At 52.0% G+C, this 21,878-nt stretch overlaps 9 protein-coding genes across 9 annotated transcripts; all 9 read left to right on the top strand.

Annotated features, from left to right (window-relative positions):
- Window positions 1-105: 105 nt before the first annotated feature.
- Z519_08017 (uncharacterized protein) lies at window positions 106-2,169 on the top strand (the record flags this gene model as incomplete). The annotated part of the gene is made up of 1 exon (XM_016765747.1): window positions 106-2,169. The coding sequence occupies one exon, from the start codon at window positions 106-108 to the stop codon at window positions 2,167-2,169; it is 2,064 nt and encodes a 687-aa protein (XP_016617792.1).
- A 992-nt stretch (window positions 2,170-3,161) lies between these two features.
- Z519_08016 (uncharacterized protein) lies at window positions 3,162-5,202 on the top strand (the record flags this gene model as incomplete). The annotated part of the gene is made up of 2 exons (XM_016765746.1): window positions 3,162-3,330; window positions 3,380-5,202. 2 exons carry the CDS (start codon window positions 3,162-3,164, stop codon window positions 5,200-5,202), a joined length of 1,992 nt encoding a protein of 663 aa, XP_016617791.1.
- Window positions 5,203-5,788: 586 nt separating this feature from the next.
- Window positions 5,789-7,233, top strand: Z519_08015 (uncharacterized protein; the record flags this gene model as incomplete). Its single annotated transcript, XM_016765745.1, has 2 exons — window positions 5,789-6,078; window positions 6,819-7,233. 2 exons carry the CDS (start codon window positions 5,789-5,791, stop codon window positions 7,231-7,233), a joined length of 705 nt encoding a protein of 234 aa, XP_016617790.1.
- Window positions 7,234-7,963: 730 nt separating this feature from the next.
- Window positions 7,964-8,778, top strand: Z519_08014 (uncharacterized protein; the record flags this gene model as incomplete). The annotated part of the gene is made up of 2 exons (XM_016765744.1): window positions 7,964-8,101; window positions 8,167-8,778. 2 exons carry the CDS (start codon window positions 7,964-7,966, stop codon window positions 8,776-8,778), a joined length of 750 nt encoding a protein of 249 aa, XP_016617789.1.
- Window positions 8,779-9,332: 554 nt separating this feature from the next.
- On the top strand, window positions 9,333-10,409 carry Z519_08013 (uncharacterized protein; the record flags this gene model as incomplete). The annotated part of the gene is made up of 1 exon (XM_016765743.1): window positions 9,333-10,409. One exon carries the CDS (start codon window positions 9,333-9,335, stop codon window positions 10,407-10,409), a length of 1,077 nt encoding a protein of 358 aa, XP_016617788.1.
- Window positions 10,410-11,790: 1,381 nt separating this feature from the next.
- Window positions 11,791-12,204, top strand: Z519_08012 (uncharacterized protein; the record flags this gene model as incomplete). The annotated part of the gene is made up of 2 exons (XM_016765742.1): window positions 11,791-11,945; window positions 12,003-12,204. 2 exons carry the CDS (start codon window positions 11,791-11,793, stop codon window positions 12,202-12,204), a joined length of 357 nt encoding a protein of 118 aa, XP_016617787.1.
- A 4,718-nt stretch (window positions 12,205-16,922) lies between these two features.
- On the top strand, window positions 16,923-17,396 carry Z519_08011 (uncharacterized protein; the record flags this gene model as incomplete). Its single annotated transcript, XM_016765741.1, has 2 exons — window positions 16,923-16,987; window positions 17,078-17,396. 2 exons carry the CDS (start codon window positions 16,923-16,925, stop codon window positions 17,394-17,396), a joined length of 384 nt encoding a protein of 127 aa, XP_016617786.1.
- Window positions 17,397-17,853: 457 nt separating this feature from the next.
- Window positions 17,854-18,295, top strand: Z519_08010 (uncharacterized protein; the record flags this gene model as incomplete). The annotated part of the gene is made up of 2 exons (XM_016765740.1): window positions 17,854-17,989; window positions 18,027-18,295. 2 exons carry the CDS (start codon window positions 17,854-17,856, stop codon window positions 18,293-18,295), a joined length of 405 nt encoding a protein of 134 aa, XP_016617785.1.
- Window positions 18,296-18,843: 548 nt separating this feature from the next.
- Z519_08009 (uncharacterized protein) lies at window positions 18,844-20,398 on the top strand (the record flags this gene model as incomplete). Its single annotated transcript, XM_016765739.1, has 4 exons — window positions 18,844-18,858; window positions 18,922-19,653; window positions 19,706-19,858; window positions 19,964-20,398. The coding sequence occupies 4 exons, from the start codon at window positions 18,844-18,846 to the stop codon at window positions 20,396-20,398; spliced, it is 1,335 nt and encodes a 444-aa protein (XP_016617784.1).
- Window positions 20,399-21,878: the final 1,480 nt, after the last annotated feature.

The following is a 21,878-nucleotide window of genomic DNA, read 5'->3' as shown; positions in this document are numbered from 1 at the left end:
ATACAAGTCTGCAGCTAGTGTTCATATTATCATCGACCCGGCGACTACATTTCCCCCGAGCAGAAATGCGTTGACCGTCACTTCCACACACTCCCTTCATCAACCATGACCAAGACCGAGTCCATCGAGGCCCTTTTATCGCCTTCCTTGAGGGTGTCCAGACCCGTTGCGGCCTGCGCCAGATGTCGCTCTGCGAAGATCAAATGCGATGGAAAACTGCCCGCTTGTACCGCTTGTGAGAGATCTGGCAAGTCCACCAGCTGCACCAGTGCCAACGACGAATTTGCTCGAGGCAAGGAACGAAGCTATGTTGCGGCTCTAGAAGCTGCGGCTCAACGGCTACAAAAGAAGATCGATGTTGCTCGAGCAGAGGCTGCTGGTCAGCGGACGCTGTCCGGCACTCAATCGGTGACAGGACGCCCTCCTCAGCGACGAAAGATAAGCGGAGCCCGCCGAAAGGAGGCCTCAGATGTCGACGAGTTGGTCAGTGACTTTGGTTTTCTCACCGTCAACGCCACATCCCGCGATTTCCACGGGTTTACCTCAACCATGTCATTTGCGAAGCTTCTCCTATCAGCAGCGGCGCGACAGGAGCTACCCGCTCTCGAATCACGAGGGCTGCCCCCACGATACGCTATTACTCCTATGATCAATCAATATCTCGAAAATGTATACGTACTGTTCCCTTTCTTCTCCGAGACGGATCTGATGTCAAGTCTGTCTCGCATCTACCACGAGTCTTCGGCAATCTCATCAACTGTTACGCCATTGGACGTGTGGTATGTGCGACTGATCCTGGCCATTGCGTATGCCTCGAATTCGCAACGCAAAGGAGACGAGAATGACAAGACGGCGCTACAGCACATGTCGGCGGCTAGAGGACTAGCTGGCTATGTGTTACATCCTGGATCGATTGCCGGAGTACAAGCTCTTCTCCTGCTCGTACAGTATTCATTGGTAGACCCTGCACACTACGACCCCTGGTACCTCGTGGGCATGGCTGCCCGCCTCATGGTCGATCTCGGGCTGCACTGCGAGCCGCCGCCAGAGTCAAAGATCAGCAAGAATACATTGGACCTGCGGCGAAGGATATTCCACTGTGTATACGCTCTTGACCGTCTTGTCAGCATGTCCCTTGATCGAGCATTCTCATTCACTGACGACTCCGCTTCCGAGGTGCCTTTACCTGAATCAATATCGGACCCTTCTCCATCCCCAGTCTTTCTGCATTCGGTTAAACCATGCCTCTATTTGTTCGATATTCGTCGCGTTCAGTCAGCCTTCTATCAGAGTACAAGGTGGTCTTCTCGATCTCGGTGGCCTCTAGCGACGGCGGCCACCTATTCCAGTTCTGTATCGAACGATATTCACGCTTGGTATTCTACCATCCCCGCGACATTGTCACAGCGTCATCTGATGCTTTTCAACCTTGAAAGGCTGTATTGCCAAATCTTGGTAGTTTCGCCAAACCAGCGGGTTCCCGCGAGCAGCATGACGGATCTCAACAAGGAACTCGTGTTCGAATATTCGGCGCAGTACGCCGATCTTCTGCAGCCCATCACGCAAGACGTTACCTGGCACGCATACTTGACATTTGCCGATATCAGTCGAGCGAAATACGTGGGACAGAAGTTCCTGGAAGTGATGTGGTCTGATTTTGATCGACTCATCAAAACCACGCATGCTATTCGTGAAGGCTCGCCTCTCGCCAACACCGTACCTCTAGACAATGGCCAACGGGCGGCCATCTGCCTCCGCAAGATCATTGAAATTCTCGACTTTGCACGGCATCGCTGGTCAATGCCGGAAATGCGGGAAAAGTTTGAGCAAGAATCGGCCGTGCTTTTTTCACGATTGAAGAGCAGGCAGATGGAACTAGGCACTGTGCAGTATCCGAGCACAGTCAATGTCAATGCTCCAGTGACCACCAATGTCGGATATGGCAGTATGGCAGGCAACGGTTTTCCAGATACAACCGCCTATCGATACGACGGACCAGCCTTGGGCCAGCTCCCGAGTTCTCCAATTTATCATGACCCTGTCCAACCTGATATGCGGCAACAAGCAATGCTGACGCCACCTGAAGACTATCACATGCCAACGCTGTACCCCATGCCGCAAGGGTCGCTACCTCGGCGGAGCTATGAATTTTATGGTGGACGCAGTTGATGGCAGTACTGGTGCAAGTGGATGAGAAATTACATCAGGCCGGACTGCCTAGGAATAGTGCGGGATGGAAGTCTGTCGCGTGCCTCAAGCAGCACTTGGTCAAAGGTCCTCGATTACCCGTTATATGCAAGCCATTCGCGACGGCCCTCACCCAAATCACGCACTGCGTCCCTATTAGAATCCAATAACAGGGCCCAAGAAGCCTAAAGCAGCTCGAGTGCGACCAAGGAGGGTGTCAGCTCCTGTAAAGGAGGGCAGGCGCTCAAGTCATCTGAGAGCTGGTAAGAGCGCAACGAAGCCCACGTGGATTCCATGGTCCCGCTAATTGGTCTTGGACAACTTCATCTCACGGTCAGAGTTTTGGAGGTTGCAGAAGCAACAGTGCCAACTTGCCCTTGGGAAAAGGGGGCAGCTGCAAGATCAAGCGAGGAGATGCGCAGTCCCAGGATACCGCAATCGATATTTAGATGTGCTCAAACCCCGAAGGAATCTGCTCGCACACACGTCTCAAAGTGTTTGTTGGCGATCTCGTGCGCAAAAAAAGGCTTCCCGCAACGTCACATCGTCCAGCTGGCGGTCGGGTATTGCTTCCTGAATCTCGGACCCGTGCCTGAGCATCGCGGGGCGCATCTAAGGGCGGCTCGCAGGGGCAGTTGGTCCAACTAGGCTCGCCTAGCCAGTCGCCTCCTTCCGCAGGTGCCCTCGGAGGTGCTCTTGGCTGCCCAGTGGTGCCCTGGCAGTCCGGCGAGTTAAATCGCTTGACCGAACCTCCATTCGCCGGATGACGTGGGTTCTCTGAGCCCAATTTTCCACCACCTTCACCTTGAGGACCTTTCACCCGCGTCTGCGCCTTTGCACGTCGACTGCAAGGGATTTCTTTTCACTAGGAACATTCTTTCGGCCAGATACATCGACTTCTCGCTCGTTATTTCGGATGCCCTTTGTTCCCTCGACCCGGGCAAGTCGATGTGACCGCAACTAGCAGCTCAGCCATGGTTCGCCTTGCCCGCTGCCTGGTGCTCTGCGCAGCCTTCGCAGCGGCAGCACCTCCAAACATCCCTTGGAAACAGGATGGCCTACAGCAGGTAATTGTTGGATCGTCGACCTCAAAATCCCAACCTGCTTCCAGAAAATTACGAGGTAGATTCCTGCACATCACAGGTAACTGCGGGTCCCCCAACAACCCCGGCTGTGCTGACCCTTTGTGCAGACATTCATCCCGACCCCTTCTACAAATCCCACTCCGATCCTGAAGAACAATGCCATTCAGGCCATGGCGAGGCTGCATATTTTGGAGCAGAAGTAACAGACTGCGATGCCCCCATAAGCCTGGTTAATGCGACCTTCCAATGGATTGAAGCGAACCTCAAAGACGAGATTGATTTTGTCGTCTGGACTGGCGACTCGGCCCGCCACGACAATGACGAACGCCTTCCCCGATCGGATAAACAGGTGCTCAAGCTCAACCGGTTCATTGTGGACAAGTTCATTGAGGCTTTTGGCAAACCGGACAACATAGACGACCCGGACCCGACCAACGATTTCGTCGTCCCAATTGTTCCTACCTTTGGGAACAACGATATTCTTCCTCACAACATCTTCACACCTGGGCCGAACAAGTGGACCCGGGCCTACCTGGATGTCTGGAACCGGTTTGTTCCTCAGGCACAACGTCATTCATTTGCAAGAGGTGGTTGGTTCTTCACCGAAGTCATACCTAATAAACTTGCGGTCTTTAGCCTCAATACTCTGTATTTTTTCGATTCAAACTCGGCTGTTGATGGCTGCGATTTGAAGTCGGAACCGGGCTACGAGCACATGGAGTGGCTCCGGATCCAATTACAATTCCTCCGCAACCGGGGAATGAAGGCCATACTTATAGGCCATGTGCCGCCGGCCAGGACTGAGAGCAAACAGAACTGGGATGAAAGCTGTTACCAGAAGTTTACCCTTTGGATGCGACAGTACCGAGATGTCATTGTCACCTCGATCTTTGGACACATGAACATCGATCATTTTATGTTCCAAGACGTCAAAGAGTTGCATTACAAGTTCAAGATCAAGGGGGTCGACAAGCGGCTTAGATCGCAACCAGATAACGCCACCTTTTCCATTGCCGCCAAAGCCCAATACTTGAATGAATTGAGATCAGGCTGGTCAGAACTACCCACCCCGCCAGCCGGATATTCATATTTGTCTGTGGATGGTGAGGCGATCCCGAATGACTTTGTCGATACCCAAAAGAAGGATGAAGAGAGGGAACTTGCCAAATTTCTGGAGGCGATCGGTGGACCATGGGCTGAACGATTCAGCATGTCCTTGGTGTCTCCGAGCGTCGTTCCAAACTTCTTTCCGACGCTTCGCGTTGTGGAGTACAATATCACAGGGATGGAGAACGATCACCCGGCCGAGGGGGCGATTGGGGAACCTGCAGTTGCACACGACATCGATGGTCAAGCATATGAGGAGACGATCTTGGAGCAACCGGAGGAAGATGAGTCTGACGAAGACATGAACCCGGAAGATGATGCCCACGATCTCAAGAAGAAGAAGAAGAAGAAAGGCAAAAAGAAGCCGAAGAAACCCAACTTCCCAGTCCCCAGACCACCATCCGGGACGTCTTCTCCCGGTCCGGCGTATTCTCCGCAGTCGCTGTCACTGCTGTCGTTCACGCAATACTACGCCAACCTGACTCATATACACGAGCAGATGCATAATGACAAGTCATCGAAGAAAGATCGGTACCAATACTTCAATTACTATCCAGAGTACACAACGAACAACGACAGAGCATATCAGATGAAAGACTTGACGGTGCGCTCCATGTTGGATCTGGCCGAGAAGATGGGACGGGAAAGGCTGAAATTGAGCCATGCCGATACCGAGGATGTCGAGATTGATGTCGATTCCTCCAAGAAAAGCGGCCACAAGGACAAAACAAAGACGCGCAAGAATCATCTATGGAAGACATTTATCAAGCGGGCCTTCGTGCACACGAAACCTGACGATGAGATCGATCAGCAGTTTGGATGAATGTCTGCTTTGGGAGAAGGCCAGGCAGTGCCAGTGCTGTTTCCTCTTTGGCCCCCTCCTATTTTTCTTTTACGTCTCTTGTCAATGTACGATCAGTGAGATAACGAGCCAATGACCCAGGAGTGTGCCAGTGAATTCGGTATGGGACGGATCTATGGAATTGGGACAGGTTAGAGACTTGACGACTTGTTATGGCCTAACGGGCGATGCGGTTGGATCTGTTTGTTGAAGTCGGGCATATACATATACTGAATACTCGATCCTGGTGTACTAGAGATTCATAACGATTGCAGACGGTGACAATGCGTACTGCGGGGTACTTACGCTGAGTAGTAAGTACTCCTTCCATGACGAATAGTATGTACCTCGTCTACGACCCCATTAGATCTTTGGTCTTTCTCGTTCTACTTCCACTTCTACTTCTCCTTCTCCCTCTCCTTAAACCACTCTGACACTCTATTGACATTCAACCTCTTGTCAAATATGTGAGGATCTGAAAGGATGATCCCCCTCCAGAGGCAGTTCAATCTGTGACGGCCAACGAACCTCATCCCAACGACTCTTTTTGGCGCCTGATTCTACACAAATGGCCGCCGCCACGAGCACTTCGCCTGCTACGCGCTCCTCGACTCTAGCCGACCACCCCAGCCTCCAGCCCGCCTTTCACCTCACCATCGTCATCGGTCCTGCCACGCCCGTCGGCTCGCTCTCTCGCGGCACGCCATTGACAGTGGTCCCCCTCATTTCGGGCACTTTTGTGAGTGAACCGGGCTTTCCTGTCAGAGTGGATGCGAGGTTGAGAGGCCCGGGGGTGGATTATGTGCATAATGATCCCGATGGAGGGCGGATGCGGCTGCGGAGTGATTTGGTTGTTGGGTGAGTGTTCATCTTCTGAAGCTCTCAGCTGTTTCTGGGTTGTTTCTATGCGGAGAGCTAGAGTGTGGTGAGAAAAGGCTGATTGAAGTCTTGGGGAGGAATATTAGAGATCAGAATGGAGAGGTCAGTAGACTTTCCACTTGCCCATCCAGGTTCTCCCCAGTTCATTGCCGTCTTCTCGTCGACGGTTCCTTTCGGTTTGAATCCAGGGAGCACTTTGGGAGCCGATGGTTGACGACCAGATCTCTTTTGTTCCGGTCTCGCAGACGATACACATCCACTACACTGGAATAGTTGACATCACGAATGAAATGCGCCGGATCCTCGGCCGCAGCGTCAATGCAAAGTCCACTGAGTTTGGCAATTCGTGTACGTCTTATCCGACCCCAGTTCCCCCTCCTCGATACTGTCCTATCCAGACCGTTTTGATGCCGCATTCACAGTATGGTGCTAACGGAGGCACCCCCTGGGGCATGCTTGTTGGAAGTCATACAAGTATCGTTTGAGACGGGGTCGATGCGGTACAAAACCCTGGAACAGGCGCTCTTTGTCGGTGCTGGGAGATTCATTGTCGGAGAAGGGGGACTGACTGTTGAGTATCGCATTAGTAAGGTTTGTAGAGGGCCAGGAGCCGCCGGTGAGGACGATGGCGGAGAGGATGCTTGAGCAGAGGGAGCAAGTCAAGAGCGCTGAAACTATCCCGCTCTGTACTAATCGTCAAATATCACATATGAAGGTAGAAGTTACGACTTTGCCACTGCGATAGATCACGCAAGCAATGGTGTCGCTTCTCCCGCCGCCAATGCTCCTCCTCCACCGGTACCCCTCTCAGCCTCTGCGTTCGCTCTTGTAGAAGAGGAATGCTTCCTGTCCCTATCCCTCCACAAGGGTATCCACCTAGGCACCCGATTACTCAACCTCCACCAGCCCTGCTTTCGCTTCCTCCACTTCCTCCCAGCCCATCTCGCAATCTTAACACTTGCCCAAATCAAGTACAAGCTCGTCAACGTGGTCAGCACCGCAACCACGACACTCACAAAGGTCATGCTCGAGCACCGACAACTGAACGGCCTGGCGCGCATTTCCCACCGCTCCCGCCATGCCAAAGGGCATATTTCGGCGGACTTGAGAGGTGAGAGGATGCCGAACGGGTAAGGGTAGATAGTGTTGGGAACGCAGGTCTGCGATGTCGCGCACCAAGAGCAAGGATAAGGGTTTGACGGGGACAGGCATGCTGGGCAGTGTGGACGGATCCAGCAGTGGAAGAAGAGGTCGAGGTCATCGTCCTGGATGCTTGAGATGTTGATACCGCGGAAGACGGAGGCGAGTTGGGGTGGAAGGAGGGAAGTGCGGTGGTCCATGTTGGCTTCGCCCTTTTTTTCATATAATTTTTTTTTTCTTTTTTGAAGGGGGGGGTGTAATTGCTTCGCTCTCTACAATTCTTCAGGTCTAGATGTGAAGAGTATTAGCTTGTGCAAGGCTGGAAGCCTGACGTGAGACGCGGGGGAGGCAAGCAAGGCAGTGCCTTGATTGAAATGTCAAAAGCATTCACATACAAACCATGCTCAAGGGCACCCGAGGAGCTTGTAATGACAGATGATGAGACACTTGTGGGACATCATGGACATTTGTGGGCTGTGTGGGGTAATACTTGCACAGCCCGCACAGCTCACGAGGTGCATCGTATCGTCAACCCGCGACTCAAGGCGCTGGATTCGAATGTGACACGCGACGATCAGGCTCACCGACCTTGTATCATGGCTCTGCAGCGTGGCCTCCCTGTCTCATTCAGTCAGCCATCTCACGCCGCCGGCCACCATCAGAGCCTCGCATGATGTCCAGTTCCTGACACCGTCCCTGCTTGAATCGTGCATTGACCGCCATCATGCCTCATGAATCGACTGACAGCTGGCTGTCTAAATTGCGTCCCGGGAGACCGCTGCTCGAGGCATGGATCCTATCTGCCATCATCGTCTCCATCTCCAACATTCTGGCTCAAATCATTGATGCGCACAAGAATGAGGTACTGTGCATGCTCCCCCTCGCAGTCTGGGCTCCGGCGAGGCGGCAAAGTTGACCAAGGCTCAGGAGGCATTTGAATTCGACCTCCCCCGACTACTGCGCTTCCTCTGCCTTGACCTTGTCACCGCTCCGGTAAACTACAAATGGCAGGAGTTACTCGAGAAGATGTTTCCCCGACACGTACCCGCCTCCGCCTCGTCACACAAAGATTACCACTCGATTCCGCTTGAAGATCGTGATGTTGAAAAAGACTCCAACGCCGATGAAGATGAAGTAGAAGATGAACAGGAGCCCACCACCGCTGCCGAAGGGTCAAGTCCGCGACGACGACAACAACAACAACCGGCGAAGCGGACGAGGAAGAAAAAGAAAGCTTCGGCAAAGAAGAATTGGAAGAACATCTGGACCAAGTGGTTCATAGACTGCGTCACACTGGGCGCCATCCTAAACACCGTCGCTTTCCTGGTCATCATGGGTTTTCTGAACGGCCAGCCTGGCAAGATCCCGCATAATCTGCGTACGAAGACGTTCACCATCATTGTCAACGGGTACAAGATTTGGCCGTTTGCCAACATCATTGCGCACAGCGTTATTTCCTTTGAAAGGCGGATCCCGTTCTTTGCGACGGTCGCACTGTGTTGGAATGTATACTTGAGTCTGGTGGCGGAGAGACTCTAGAGGAATCAGGTTTGCCCGGCGAGACGGCTTGCTGAATATCTCGTTTCGCAATCAACATGGAATGAGAAAAGGTCTCGAGCTGCTAGAATACTCAGCCACATCTCTCTTCATATCGACCGTTGAGAGAGTAGAATTCCCATGGGTCGTCTGTTCAGAAGCCACAGGCTACACAGATCTATCTCAACCATGCCATTCGATATCGTGAGTCACACATCATTTCTGCCTGTGTACCTATTCTGCTGGATCATCCTCCTAGGTACCCAGGTAGGTATACTTCTGCCTCTCTCTCTCTCTCTCTCTGCCCCTCTCTTTGCTGCTGAATTGTGTGGGGTTGCATATTCTCCACATCCATTCAAGTATAAAGCAAGTCTGTCCAAATAGAACCATGGTAGAGAACAATATTCCCTCTCGTGGTAAGACTACGTCGAGAATTGCACTTGATATTCTGTGAGAAGACATATTTGTCAGCATTGAGGGGTTACTCTGGAGTCACCAGGGTCGTGCTATTTAGGAGCTGTTGATTTCTGATCTGGCGGCCGATATCAGAATCCATCATGGCGGCTGCCATTCCCACGACCACCTCTGGATATCGAATAGACCTCACCGCCGGCAGCTTCGATGGCCTCCAGCTCGACGCTTCGATGCCCGTGGCGCCATTGGGCCCGCATGACTGCCTCGTGGCTATGCACGCGGTCTCCCTCAACTATCGCGATATCGCAATGCCGCTCAGGCTATATCCCGCTTACACCAAAGAAGACGTCGTGCCGTGCTCAGACGGGGCCGGTGTGGTGGTCGCAGTCGGCAGCGATGTGAAGTCCCTCAAGGTCGGGGATAAAGTATGCCCTACGTTCTTCCAGGACTTCGAAGACGGGTATCCTACAAAGCAAAGTCGCGCAAGCAGTCTCGGAGGGTTGAATGATGGGGTGCTTAGGAAACACGCCGTCTTCGGGGTTAAGGGTTTGATCAAGGTGCCCGAGTTTCTCAGCGCGAAGGAAGCAAGCACATTGCCATGTGCAGCTTTGACGGCGTGGAATGCTCTGTTCGGCGTCGAGGGACGGGCGTTGAAGCGCGGAGACTGGGTATTGACCCAGGGGTCTGGCGGTGTCAGTATCTTTGCCTTGCTGTTCGCCAGGGCACTCGGGGCTCATGTGGTGGCTACGACAGGAGACAAAGGGAAGGAGAGGCGGCTACGGGACCTCGGGGCAGACATTGTGCTCAACTACCGCGAGGATCCAAAATGGGGCATCGCCGCGAAGGAATACATCGAGAGACATGGAGGCACCGGAGCGCAACATGTCATTGAAGTTGGGGGCGAGACCTCGATGGAGCAAAGCTTGAAAGCCGTCGCACCAGAAGGCATCATCTCGATCATCGGGTTCCTCGGAGGCGAAGCAGCAGCTGGTCAGAGGCAGACTGGGTTCTGGGACTGTTTTGCGAGTGCCTGTCTCGTGCGAGGTGTGCTCGTGGGCAGCAAAAGGCAGTTTAGGGATATGCTGGCTTTCATCGAGGAGAATGGTATAAGACCCGTGATAGACGAGAAGACGTGGAAGTTGGAGCAGGCCAGAGAGGCTTACGAGTATCTGAGAGCGCAGAAATTCTTTGGCAAGGTGGTGATTGAGATCGAAGAATGAATACCGCGAGCACCACAAGAACAGCGTACCTCGAGGGGTTTAAAATATCTACCTGGTAAAGCGTCCGGGACTGCGGAGCGAGACAGTGCGTGACCGAGGCTCGCCCCTTTATTTTCCCATAGCAAGGCTAGCGAGCCAGATGGGGGCTCCGAGCCTATTATTCTACCTAGATTACTCAATACTCACGGACGAAAAATCTATTTCCCAAATACTGTTCAATCCTAAAGGGTGAACGAAGGCGGCTTTACCCTGAGCTTGAACTGAGCCTTGCGGAGCACTCCCTGCGCACCTCCCGAACACATGCCGGGAATAGGCTGAGCTGCGATGAGGGCCTAATCTAGTTCCCCAGCGATCGGCTGAACCTGGGCCTGGTGGGCAAGGGACTATGTTCGCAAATCGCCATACCCGAGTAGCAAAGGCCCGTTGGGGGTGATGGGTCGAAAATTGACGTACGAATGGTACCGAGGCAGAAGATGGAATTCGATGGTCTCTAGAAAGAATAAAGCCGTGGCCTTTCGAAAAAAGATGTCCGAAGAACACAAAATGCCTTCAGACGGTCGGGGCGGCCAGAATGTGTAGACGATGGAACAAGTAGGCTATGGACCGTCCTCACCGCGTTACTGTACAATACTCCGACGCCCTGTCAGGCGTCATTTTCAGTGTCACTTTGGCCAAGGACCATTCTGGTTACACTGGCAAGACCCCAAACCTTGGCACCAACGTCCAGCATAGTTCTAGTCTTGGAAGAGGTAGGGCATTCTTCCACCAATATCTCTTAATCGGCCCCCTTCATTTCCTGGGCATCCGGCTTGTGACGTTGGTCGAGGAGAGACAAGCGCCGACTCGAACTTGAATATGCGGCCACCTCGCCAAGAGTCTTTACGGAGATGTGCACCTACCAAGTACAGTGGTGTTTCTCGCACGCTCAAATTGGAAGTAGTGGGTTGGAATGACGCTCGCCTATTGCACTCGCCGTTAGGGTTGTGCTCCAAGTCATTTGAAAGCAGCGCACACCTCCGTAAACACTGGCCACGTGACGATTTTTGCGGCGACTTACGTAAGATGTCTCATCATCCCGATGGACGCCTCCTCCACTCACCTGCGAATTCTGTATGACCAGCAAGTAGTGATTTTGCGATATCAGGTGTCCTGTGCGCGCGTGGGCACGTCCAGAATTGGGAGTTGAAATCTTAGCCCACTGCCAAACATGACCGGCTGCCGCGACGCCTGCACAAGGTGCCCCGACAAGTAAATGTACCTTCGTGATCGCCTTGGATTTGAGCACACTTTGATTTACGACTCTATGTTCAATAGACACTCACTTCGATTTATGAGTTTACGAATGGATTTGTCCATCAGAGACATAGGACAGGTGTCAAAGATGCCGGCCTTCCCGTTCAATGGATCACTTGATGCTCAAAGCTGGAATGAGACCCGTCCACAGGAGGACATGGACTGGGAATGCCATTTCACCGGCAGATGGAAACGGGCGCTGCCGCTCCTCGTCTTCTGTGTCTTCATGGCGTTCATGGTAATGTATGTCTCCGCCAGGATACGGGTGCAATGGTGGGTAGATTGTTAACTTCATCTCAGAGTGACTGGTCGGCACAGAAGACAAACTCCATTCGACGGGTCGTCAAGGATCAACGTGGGGTCGTTGATTCTGTACCCAGAGTACACGGTCCGTTCGCTCAACGAAACTTCACCCTTACTGAAAGCTGAGACGTGGAAGCAGGTGAGAGCAGCCTCACGCATCGCTACACCTGCCAGTCTGTCCGACACACCCGTATGGTAGGCATCACTCTTCTCCCACTTGGACGCTCGTGCTGATTTCTGAAGTGCTATTTGCCTCTACCCTATCAAGCCTAAATACCAGATACGAGAACTGGTTTGTTTCCACGTCTTTCACGGGGCTTGCATCGACGGCTGGTGGCGCAGAGGCCATGAGTTTTGTCCACTGTGCAGACGATCAATGTTGACAACGGCTACTAAGGCTCAAGTGTAGCGAACTTTACACCAGGCTTTGACTGCGGTCACGGTCGACTCGTGGTCATGGCGCGGACACGAAGTAGGAGTGCCGATCCATACCGCGCGAGACACATCTAGTCACATGCTAGATTCTGGGGAAGGGGTCCGGGGATGTAATTCTACTGGCTTAGCCGTTGTCGTAACCTGTCCACGCAGGTAATGCAAGAATGGGAACTGCCCCAAGCGGCGGAGAAGGTTTGATAATGGCCTCCGGTGTATTCTGTGAGTCGGTTACGGATAATAGAGTGAGCAAGGCTGCGAAGGGTGCTGGGGATCAGGACAAGTTCGAGGATACGCGAGTAAGACAACCCGAGTCGGGTGAGCGGCATTTTAAAAGACTGACTGGCCGCCCAAGGTTGGTCAAGAATGAGGTATCTCCTACCGTGAGGACGATGGAATCGGGGAATTCGCTGTCCTTGGATGTGCTGAGAAGCGGTCATGTTAGTCGATTCACAGGGTTAAATGAAACTGATTTTGTCTGTCCCAATTACATACCTGAACCGACCCTCATCAAGGGTGAGTTGCTTCAAGAACGAAAGCGAAGAGGTGTGGAGGTCTTGAACAGTAGACAGCCTGCTATGTCTGGGATGCTGCACAAACCGGCGGAAAGATAATCCAGCCCTAGATGTATCGTGAACTGTGGGAAGTGTCAGGTCCTGCTTCGATTGATCTTTGTAAGGGCGTGAGACACTATCTAAATGGTTCAAGTGCAATCCAAGCTTAAGTCGGGGAACCAGGGTGTCTACACAGCCGGTTAGCGGGCAACATCCGCCTTGCTGTGTATTTGTTGACAGGGTCGCGAGAGCGCCACTGGGGCAACCCATCTCAGACGCTAGGCGCTTCACCAACTGCGCAAACCGCCTCAACCTCGTTGTTCCTGCAGACCTGTGGTAGGATGGCGACGGAATAGGAGGTTTCAGGAATGCTCTTATGGTTACAGGCCAATGTATATATAAACAGGCAGAGTCTCTCTGAATAGCCAGGGGGACAGAACACAATCAACCAGACACATCCACAACTCAACCTTCGTTCAACAGTATTAATACCCTGAGGTGTGAGGCCATCGGCACTTCCGTGTTCAGTTCTTGTTACGGCGCTGTGGAACTCTTAGCTAAGTCGATATGTTAGCAATGCAATATCCCGTTCACTCGGCGTGCGCTTTATGTGGTGTGCATTCTATCTGACTCCTACGGCAGGGGAGGCGGCACCCCCGTGATATGGATAGGCGAGAGCGTTTGCTCTCGTCGATATGAATATACAAGCGTTTCAGAGAGATTCGTGGTGGCTCCCACATGTTACGAAGTCCCCCCTCTCCAAAGGCTCATTGGCCACTACCTCAGATCAGAATATACACCACTCTGCGACTTGTCAGTCTGCCGCGGTGACCCGGTCATGTCCAGAGTCTCCAGCGTTATGTGCACGACAGCGCGTGTGCCTCATCGAAGGCGTCAATGTCCTTGAAGGCAACATGGTCATATTGTCCGCCTTCGACAATAACAACAACTTACGCAATACATCGCGCCACAGGGTGCTCAGGTGCTCTTTCTGTTCCCTTGTAGATGTCATCAATGGGCATAACCAGGGCACCGAACTCTGGGTGATTATCAGTGGGAAGTTGATGTAGCAGCAGTGCGACGTGTCTGGTCTAAAAGCCCTCTATGCCCGCCCACGCAGGGTTGCCCGTTCCTTTAATAATGTGATATTTCTGCGGGCCTTCCGGCAAGACAAAGTGCATCACCCGCCGAGTCATAATCTGGCAAGACAAACTGATCCCGAACAATTGCGCCGACTCCTGCAACGACCAGACTTTGATCTGGAGGGCGTGCCAACCGAGGCGTCTGCAGAGAAACTTCCGCCTTGAGCAGGTTATAGCAGATCACTCTGCGCCCTGCGGAAGCCGTCCACCGTCAAACGGTGACCAGTCCTCCAGAGCACGCTTGCTGGGACGTCTGCTTAAACATGCCCAGACAGTCTGCATTTTCTCGTCCTCGAGTGCTGCAAGAACTTGGCCGAGGTCAGAGCCCATCAAGATCGAAGCACAGACTGCTGCATCTGATTGTCTCGGAGTCGTACGGCTTTGGAGCCCATGCCAGAAATTTACAAGGGAAGTGTTCTTGCGCTGCATGTTTACAATGTCGTTTAATCGATCGTGGGCCCGGAGTCCCATAATGTGTGACAAGTCACGATCGCTTCCAAAATCATTCAGCATACATTGCCGTAGACTCCTCCAAGTGGCAGGACTGTCCGTGAATTAGAAGGTCAGATTATATGCTACAAATGCTTCTCGCATCGTCCAGAGCCGCGTCATCCATTTACTGTAGAAGATAAAGAATAGTGCGTGGTCTGCACTCGATTGAAGGTCGTATACTGTAATAAGGCAAAGTGGCTGCGCTATGCTGGGCTAGAAGACTGGTAGCAGGGGGAGAGTTGACTAGTCACGTGTCGAACCAAAATGGGCTGGCAGGGGGAGTGTGGAACAGTTTACAGTGCTGGCAGTGTACCATTCTTTACAGAGTGAACAGAGTGTGATGCATCCCATGGTTTTTTGATGCCGTCTACCTATTCCTGAGTGTTTTATCAGTTCTGTCCTATCTCCACAATGCCACCGCCGTGCTAGGCGCTCGTTGCCCTAGCCGCTGCCTCTCTGGGTGGAGTTGGTGCTGGTGTTGTCTTGTCAGCGTCAACCAGAAACGCGTTCTCGATTCCCGACCTGCTGGACAGGCTTCTGTGCGTTGTTGCACGTGCATGCCGAACCCTGAAGTGCTCTGTTACACTACACATGGCAATTCGATATCGTCCATTGGATCGTTCTCCAGCTAAAGGATAATTGTTGTTCAGTGCTCTACCTGGATGAGTCTACCTTACACGACCAATTTCTCGTCCGCATGACCATAACAGAATTGGTTAGATACCCTGTCAGCCAGAAACGTCGAAATTCAAGGCACGGTGCCAGTGCGTAGCCGGAATCCAACTTCGACAAGTGAATGACCTCCTCCCTGGCATGCCTTTAGGTCATCGGTGTACCGTTCGGCGCACTTGTCTGATTGTTGGCGTCGTCGTGTCCACTTTTGCGAAGGACAAAATTGAACTACAGTCTTATCAGTAGAACGGAATCTTGGAAACGGCCAGCCAGAGTTAGCTACGTGACGGTTTGATTAAAAGTTGCCCATCCTTGGCAGCGGTTTTTAGCCCGGAAAGTGGCCTCGAGAGGACTCATCGCAACAATAACTAAGCAAGGGATCCGGAACGGGGCTATCCTGAAGCTTCGAAGCGCCAGAAAGTGGGAACCCAGAGAGCCCAAGTTGTGGTCCTTGCACAGGCTCCTGTTTGTGCTCATGCTGTTCAAGGCACACTACGCTTTTACCTGAGCTTTAACTGAGCCGTTCGCTGAACATCCATGAGCAAAACACCAAGGGCCAAATCAGACCCCCTGCCAATCGGCTACGTCTGCCTCTCGGATCGGTACCTGCAGTTGGGGAAACGATGAGAATGGGTGGCCGACAGCTGAAAAATGAAAGGACTGGGGCGATTGAGGAGAGTAGCCACGCGTGTGGTGCCGCAAAAGGCTCTCGCATACTCCGAGTCCGGAATGCAGAATGATCTGGTTGATCTGGTGCCAAATGGTTACTGTAGAGTAGCATTGTTATATGTGGTGTCTGGCCAAGTGATTATAAGGCCGCCCATACCCACAATACTCAAGGTTACCTACCGCATCGGGTTAGAATCCGAGGGAAGACCACAACTTTTCTGGACGTAGCTGATCGTCTTGAACACTATTTACTACATCGCACGAAAGTTTTCAGGCCATTAGACACAGAGGGGCTAAACAAACAAGGTTGGAGGACCTCAAAACTCGCGATGAGATTATCCTTGATGAGTCTTGCTGTTAATTGGGCGCTAGGTGTCCACGGAACTCGGTCGGTGGAATTCGCGCTATGGAATATTGTGCTGGATGACTTTCAGCTTCGAGGCTTGGTTGCCATCAAAGGCTCGACCTTGTTAACTTCACTACTGATTCTGGACAGAGAGCCGAAATTTCAGGCATCATCTCGGGCGTCACTCGACTTGGTCCCATCCGTTCTTTCGGAATGGTAAATTGAGCAACAACGCGCTATATGATACTGTCTTTTGAACTTGCGAAGGAAGAGGTATAAGTATTAGATTAGCATCTATTGTCGATTTGACCAGAATATACCAATTTATTCTTCCCTTTCCTTCGTATTTCTCGCATATTCAAGCAGAAACCATCCGACGTTCGTGACATTCGCAAACATGATGTTGACATTCTTGTCCTCATCACTTTTCCTAACTTTGCTTTACCCTCCCAACTTTGCTTCAACCTCGCCACTTAACAAAGCCCAGGGCCCAACACTCAACTAGCACAATTGCAACGAAGACTATAGCTTTCCTTCAGATTTCTAGTGCTTAGAGCTTGAGGTTCCGGTGGACTGGAAGCACCCCAAAGGGCCGAAAATTAGGCTTTTCATGAACAAGGCTCCGGCTACAAACCCAGAGAAGCGGATCGGAAGTCTCGTCCTAAACCCTGGCGGGTAAGTAAGCTCATGGTCATGTGCACGAGCAACACTATGGTTTTCATTTACCCTCTATCAGCTACAACCTAGGACTAACCTGATTGATAGACCGGGCGGATCTGGTAGTACATTCCTAGCTAACTTCGCCTATAACAATGTATTAGGCAGCAGTGTGTATCTGCGAGAATACTTCGACCTAGTTGGTCCTGATCCTCGAGGCACTGGTTTGAGTGCTCCAATGCAGTGCGACCCCGGCCTTTGGAACCAGCGTATATCGAAGCAGCCCAGAACCGAAGCAGCCTTCCACAATATGGTTGCGCTCTGGCGTAAGCTTGGCCTCGATTGTATGAAACGGACTGGTGCAAGTTTCAGTCACTCTGACACTATCAGTGCTGCCCACGATCTAGAAGCAATACGCCTTCTCTAGGGGATGGTGGCCTCAACTGCCTGGGGTTTTCATACGGAATGCAAACTTGGCTCTCAGTACGCCGAGATCTTCCCGTCGAAAATACGGGCAATGGTGCTCGATGGTGCGACCGACCGCTCTTTTAAAAAGACCAGCTTCTCAGCGGGGGAATTAAAAGACTACGAGACTGTCCTTGATCACTTCATTGAGTGGGCGAGTGCAAGCGAGAATTCAGTTTTGAAAGGACTCAATGTCTCGGCAATGGTGATGAAGTGTTTGCGGCAGCTGAATAGGAACCCATCCCCGCCCCAGGGTGCAAACAAGAGACTTCGTTAAGCCGTCCATGCCGACCGAATGTCAGTGGCGAAGAGATGAAGACAATAATCCAAGAGTATACACTCCAGGAACGCACCTGGGGCGTACTCGCGGAAGGTGTGAAGGAGGCTCATAAGGGCAATGCGACGCTCCTTTCCAAACCATGGTATACGGCTCCTTCGAATACGGACTTCTCATAAAGTGCCATCTCGTGTCAGGACTGGATGTGGAACAGCAGCTGGGCCGAGTGGACCAATCGATAGAATTTGCTACGCAGTGTATCTCCTCGCCTTCAAGGCGTCAGTGAAGTTACCGCAGCGCAAGCAGTTTGTCTAGGCTGGTCGTCTCCGGTTGTCAACCGTGAAAAGCCGCTGAATGTTACCGGTGTGTCGACACACATTCTTGTTGTCAATGCTCTGTTTGACCCCGAAACTCTGTACGAGATGGCTGTCAAACTCTGGACCGAAATCGAAGATTCTGTCCTTCTTACCCGGAGAGGGGACGGCCACACTTCCTACAGCTTACACGGAGATACTCAGCGTGCAATAGACAACTACTTAGTGGATCTGACACTGCCAGGTGTCGGTACTGTCTATGATACGTGAGACGTCACTTTGATGGACAAGTTGACTGGCTGCAGGGTCAACAGAGAAGCGGAGGATTTACTGTCGAGATCGCGCCAGTGGAAACAAGAAACGAGTATCCATGGTGGAACAAAAACGCTCGAAACTTCGCAGGCGCTAAATAAGGTAGAGAAGGCTTTTCATTCGATCAATCACTTTGCGCTTGAGCATGTATCTAGTATACGATGATCATTGACCACGAATGTGGCATAGTGGGAATCAACTTGTTTGCAGTAGTAGCTAGACGCTTCAGCTGGGCAGAAGGGGCTTCGCCGTTGGATGCCTCACTAGGCAAGGTAGTATATATTTGGCCCACTGATGCGCCCAGTAGCACCGCATACCTGAAGTCGGCGAGACTCGTGCTAGTGCCGGGGCTGTGCCCGATTCATTTATTACATAAAAACAGATACGTCTTCTGGCTTCTCAATGCGGACCGCTAAGTTCTATTCCACCTCATTGCGACCGGGTTCTCTTTGATTCAGTGGCAGGATATGGCGGGCGGACACTCATTGGGGTGCAGTACCTGCAAAATGCGCAAAATCAAGGTAAACCTGACATAAACCCTGGAGAGTTCATCTGAGGGAGACAGTCTAAGCTGATAAATGCAGTGCGATGAGCACGAGCCGGTCTGTCTCAATTGTCAAAAATCCGGCCGCGAATGTTCCGGACCTGCTACGCTTTCCAGGACTCAATTGGATGGGGACGCATCTCTTGTGTCCTTTGCACCGGCGAAGATCAGGTGGAGCGTGCCTCAAAACCGTCGTTCTCATGCAACCAAGCCTTGGAACCAACAAAGACACTCACCGACCTTGGCGGCTCGAGCTCTAGAGTCGTCTTCCCCAGCTCTCGTGGCGTCGCCACGTTTAAGCGAAGACCAGAGCCTTTCTGGCAGACTCGTGTACGCTATTGAGAACACAAAGGGCACCGGTTTCACCTTAGAACTGGCAGGCAAGCATCTCGTCCAATTACCAGCTCGTGTCGGCGAGAACCAGGCCTTGGATTCCGCCATTGCGTGCTTTCTGTCGGCACATACGAAGTTACTTTGCCCTGCTCGGATGACGGAGCAGCATCAGCATCAATTGTGCAGCAAAGCACTTCGCGACATGAAAGAAGCCGTTGTTGCAGCAATGATGGTCCTCGGAGACTTCGAGGTGCGTGATATAAAATTACGGCATATCGTTCGGATAACAGGCCTGACGGGCTGGCAGATTGCTTGCGGTCGTGTCGAAAATGTCCTTGGCCATGCCAGTGGGGCGGAAGCGATTCTTAAAGCTTGGGGAGCAGGTAGTATTCGATCTGCATGGGCTCTGGATTTGCTCGAGGTGATGGCCTCTTTACTGGTCAGTAAGCATGAGTGTGCGTCCCTGGCCAAACGTGCTCATTATCTCCCAGATTGCTGTATCGTTGTCAACCGGTCAGGAATGCTTCCTAGACAAACTGGAATGGACGGAAGTGTTTGACAGAGCCGCTCCTCGACCATTAATCCCAGCCCGCGAACTGATCAATTTCGAATACCTTAAATGTTGCGCGCGATTAGCCACCATAGTCTGCTTGTTAAGAAACAAGACTGGAGAAGGGTTTCCCACATGGACGAGGAGGTGAAGAATCTCATAGGCGATCGCGCATCCGTGATTGAAGCGAACTCCGAAGACAACGATATTCCCGTTCGAAACATACTACCGAATCTCCGAGGCGAGACTCTGCGAGACTCTGTGCAACGTGTGGAAACTCTTCATCCTCGTCTCGGCACTGATACAACATTATTTCCCTGATTATATCACGTCGAAACATCGACGCGAACAAGCACAGGCCGCGATCAATATCTGCAAATGCTTCGAATTTGTCCGACCACTAAAACCAGTCGGGGCATTTTTCATGCATCTGAACCTCCCTCGGGCGGCCGTAGCGCTTCCTGGCCCTTACAGGCAGTGGGCATTATCAGCGTACAAGGAAATAGTTGACTCGGGACTCGCGGTAGGATTCGACGTTGCAGCTCCTACGAATCTCCTTGCGCGATGGATGTCTGGCTGGAACGGGTCGTCATATCAGAAATGGTGGCTGAGAGGGGATGATCAGTGGGAGTGATTTGGCGGTGTCCAGCATAAGAGTATCGAGTAGAGAGGTACTGTAACAATATGGTGCCTGGAGACATTCCGACTTTCTATGAAGAGAACACGATATGATGTTTCCGCTTATCAATCACCGAAGGCCCCAAAGAGGAAAACAGTTCGGATTTGACCTTCATTACTGTACCTCGGGAAAAATTGATGACGGCCAAACTGCCTTTATCTACGTGGGCCGAAGCTGATATGAGAGGGGGATGGCTTCCATAACCGGGCCCTTTCCAAAGACATTATATAGGGGTTACTGACGGGGTCCTTGATCATTACATCCCTTGGCACTCCCCAGGATCACGAAGTGTGACTCAATGGAGGACATGATAGATTGTAACAGAGCCAGGTAACCTGTCTGACTATCGATGCACCCAGAAATGTTGAAGGCTGGGATAGCTTTACGATCAGGATCAGGTCGCATCGGCAAGGCTGTGAATATAAGGAGTACATCACAAGGCTGGTGAGGCTGAGCTGTAGTTCCTTGCTGACGGCAATTCGCAATTCGCCCAACTGAACCCTTCACATCCACCTGCTCATTCACCGCCACCGGCGACGTCCTAACTCCTGAAACCCTCCCTGATCTGATGGTCTGCTTCCGTTCTCATCTATTCTGCTATCTGCCCATGGCCCATGGGGTAAGCGATGACGATTCACCCAATGTGTAGTTCTTCCAGGGGAGCCACACCAAACAGCAATCACGCCCAAGTAAACCTGCATCGCTGCACTCCAGATTCGATGCCTCCTCGCCGCCTCCAAATCATTCACAATGTTGGATCGGCCCCACTCCACAGCTGCATTCGAGTCTTTTACCCTCCCTTTAAAGGATGGCGCGATCGCAGGCTAAAATAATAGGAGCTCCATTGGCTAACAAAATCATTAACCGCCAGTACAGCCGATTGCAGTCTGCAGATCTGGTCGGTGAAGCGACCAGCCGTCTCAGCTGTTGGGATGTTAGGATGTCTGACAATCACTTCCAGTGACGGCAGTGGGAGAATGAAGCCAGGACCCTTGATAATCTGCTAGGGGAATGTTTGGGGCGGTCGCTACTGGGCTCACGTCCTTTGGAGACTATAAGTCGAGCCGTGCTTCCTTTATTGTAAGTTCCATGTTTCTCAGAAGCAAGCAGACAGCGGAGTCGCAACTCCTGCTGAAGGCAACACAGAGCAAAGGATGGGCTTTGGACGACGATGCGAACGGCAGAGCCAAATTATCAAGGCAAGTCTAAAAAGCTTGTAGCATCTCTGAAAACTGCACAACGCGCCACACATGATCTCTCTGAGAGAGAGAGAGAGAGAGAGAGACCCTGTTATAAGGGAGAAAATTCGGGATGATATGACAGAGATGGACACTACCATGGGCGGAGGGAAGAATGGTTCGACCTCTGGCTGCTCTGCCACACCCGGCACAAAAACACCAAAATCAACCATTCACTGAAGGAACCAGCTGAGTGA

Source organism: Cladophialophora bantiana (assembly GCF_000835475.1).
Source record: "Cladophialophora bantiana CBS 173.52 unplaced genomic scaffold supercont1.12, whole genome shotgun sequence".
Classification (NCBI taxonomy): domain Eukaryota; kingdom Fungi; phylum Ascomycota; class Eurotiomycetes; order Chaetothyriales; family Herpotrichiellaceae; genus Cladophialophora; species Cladophialophora bantiana.
This window is presented reverse-complemented; position numbering and strand designations above follow the sequence as displayed.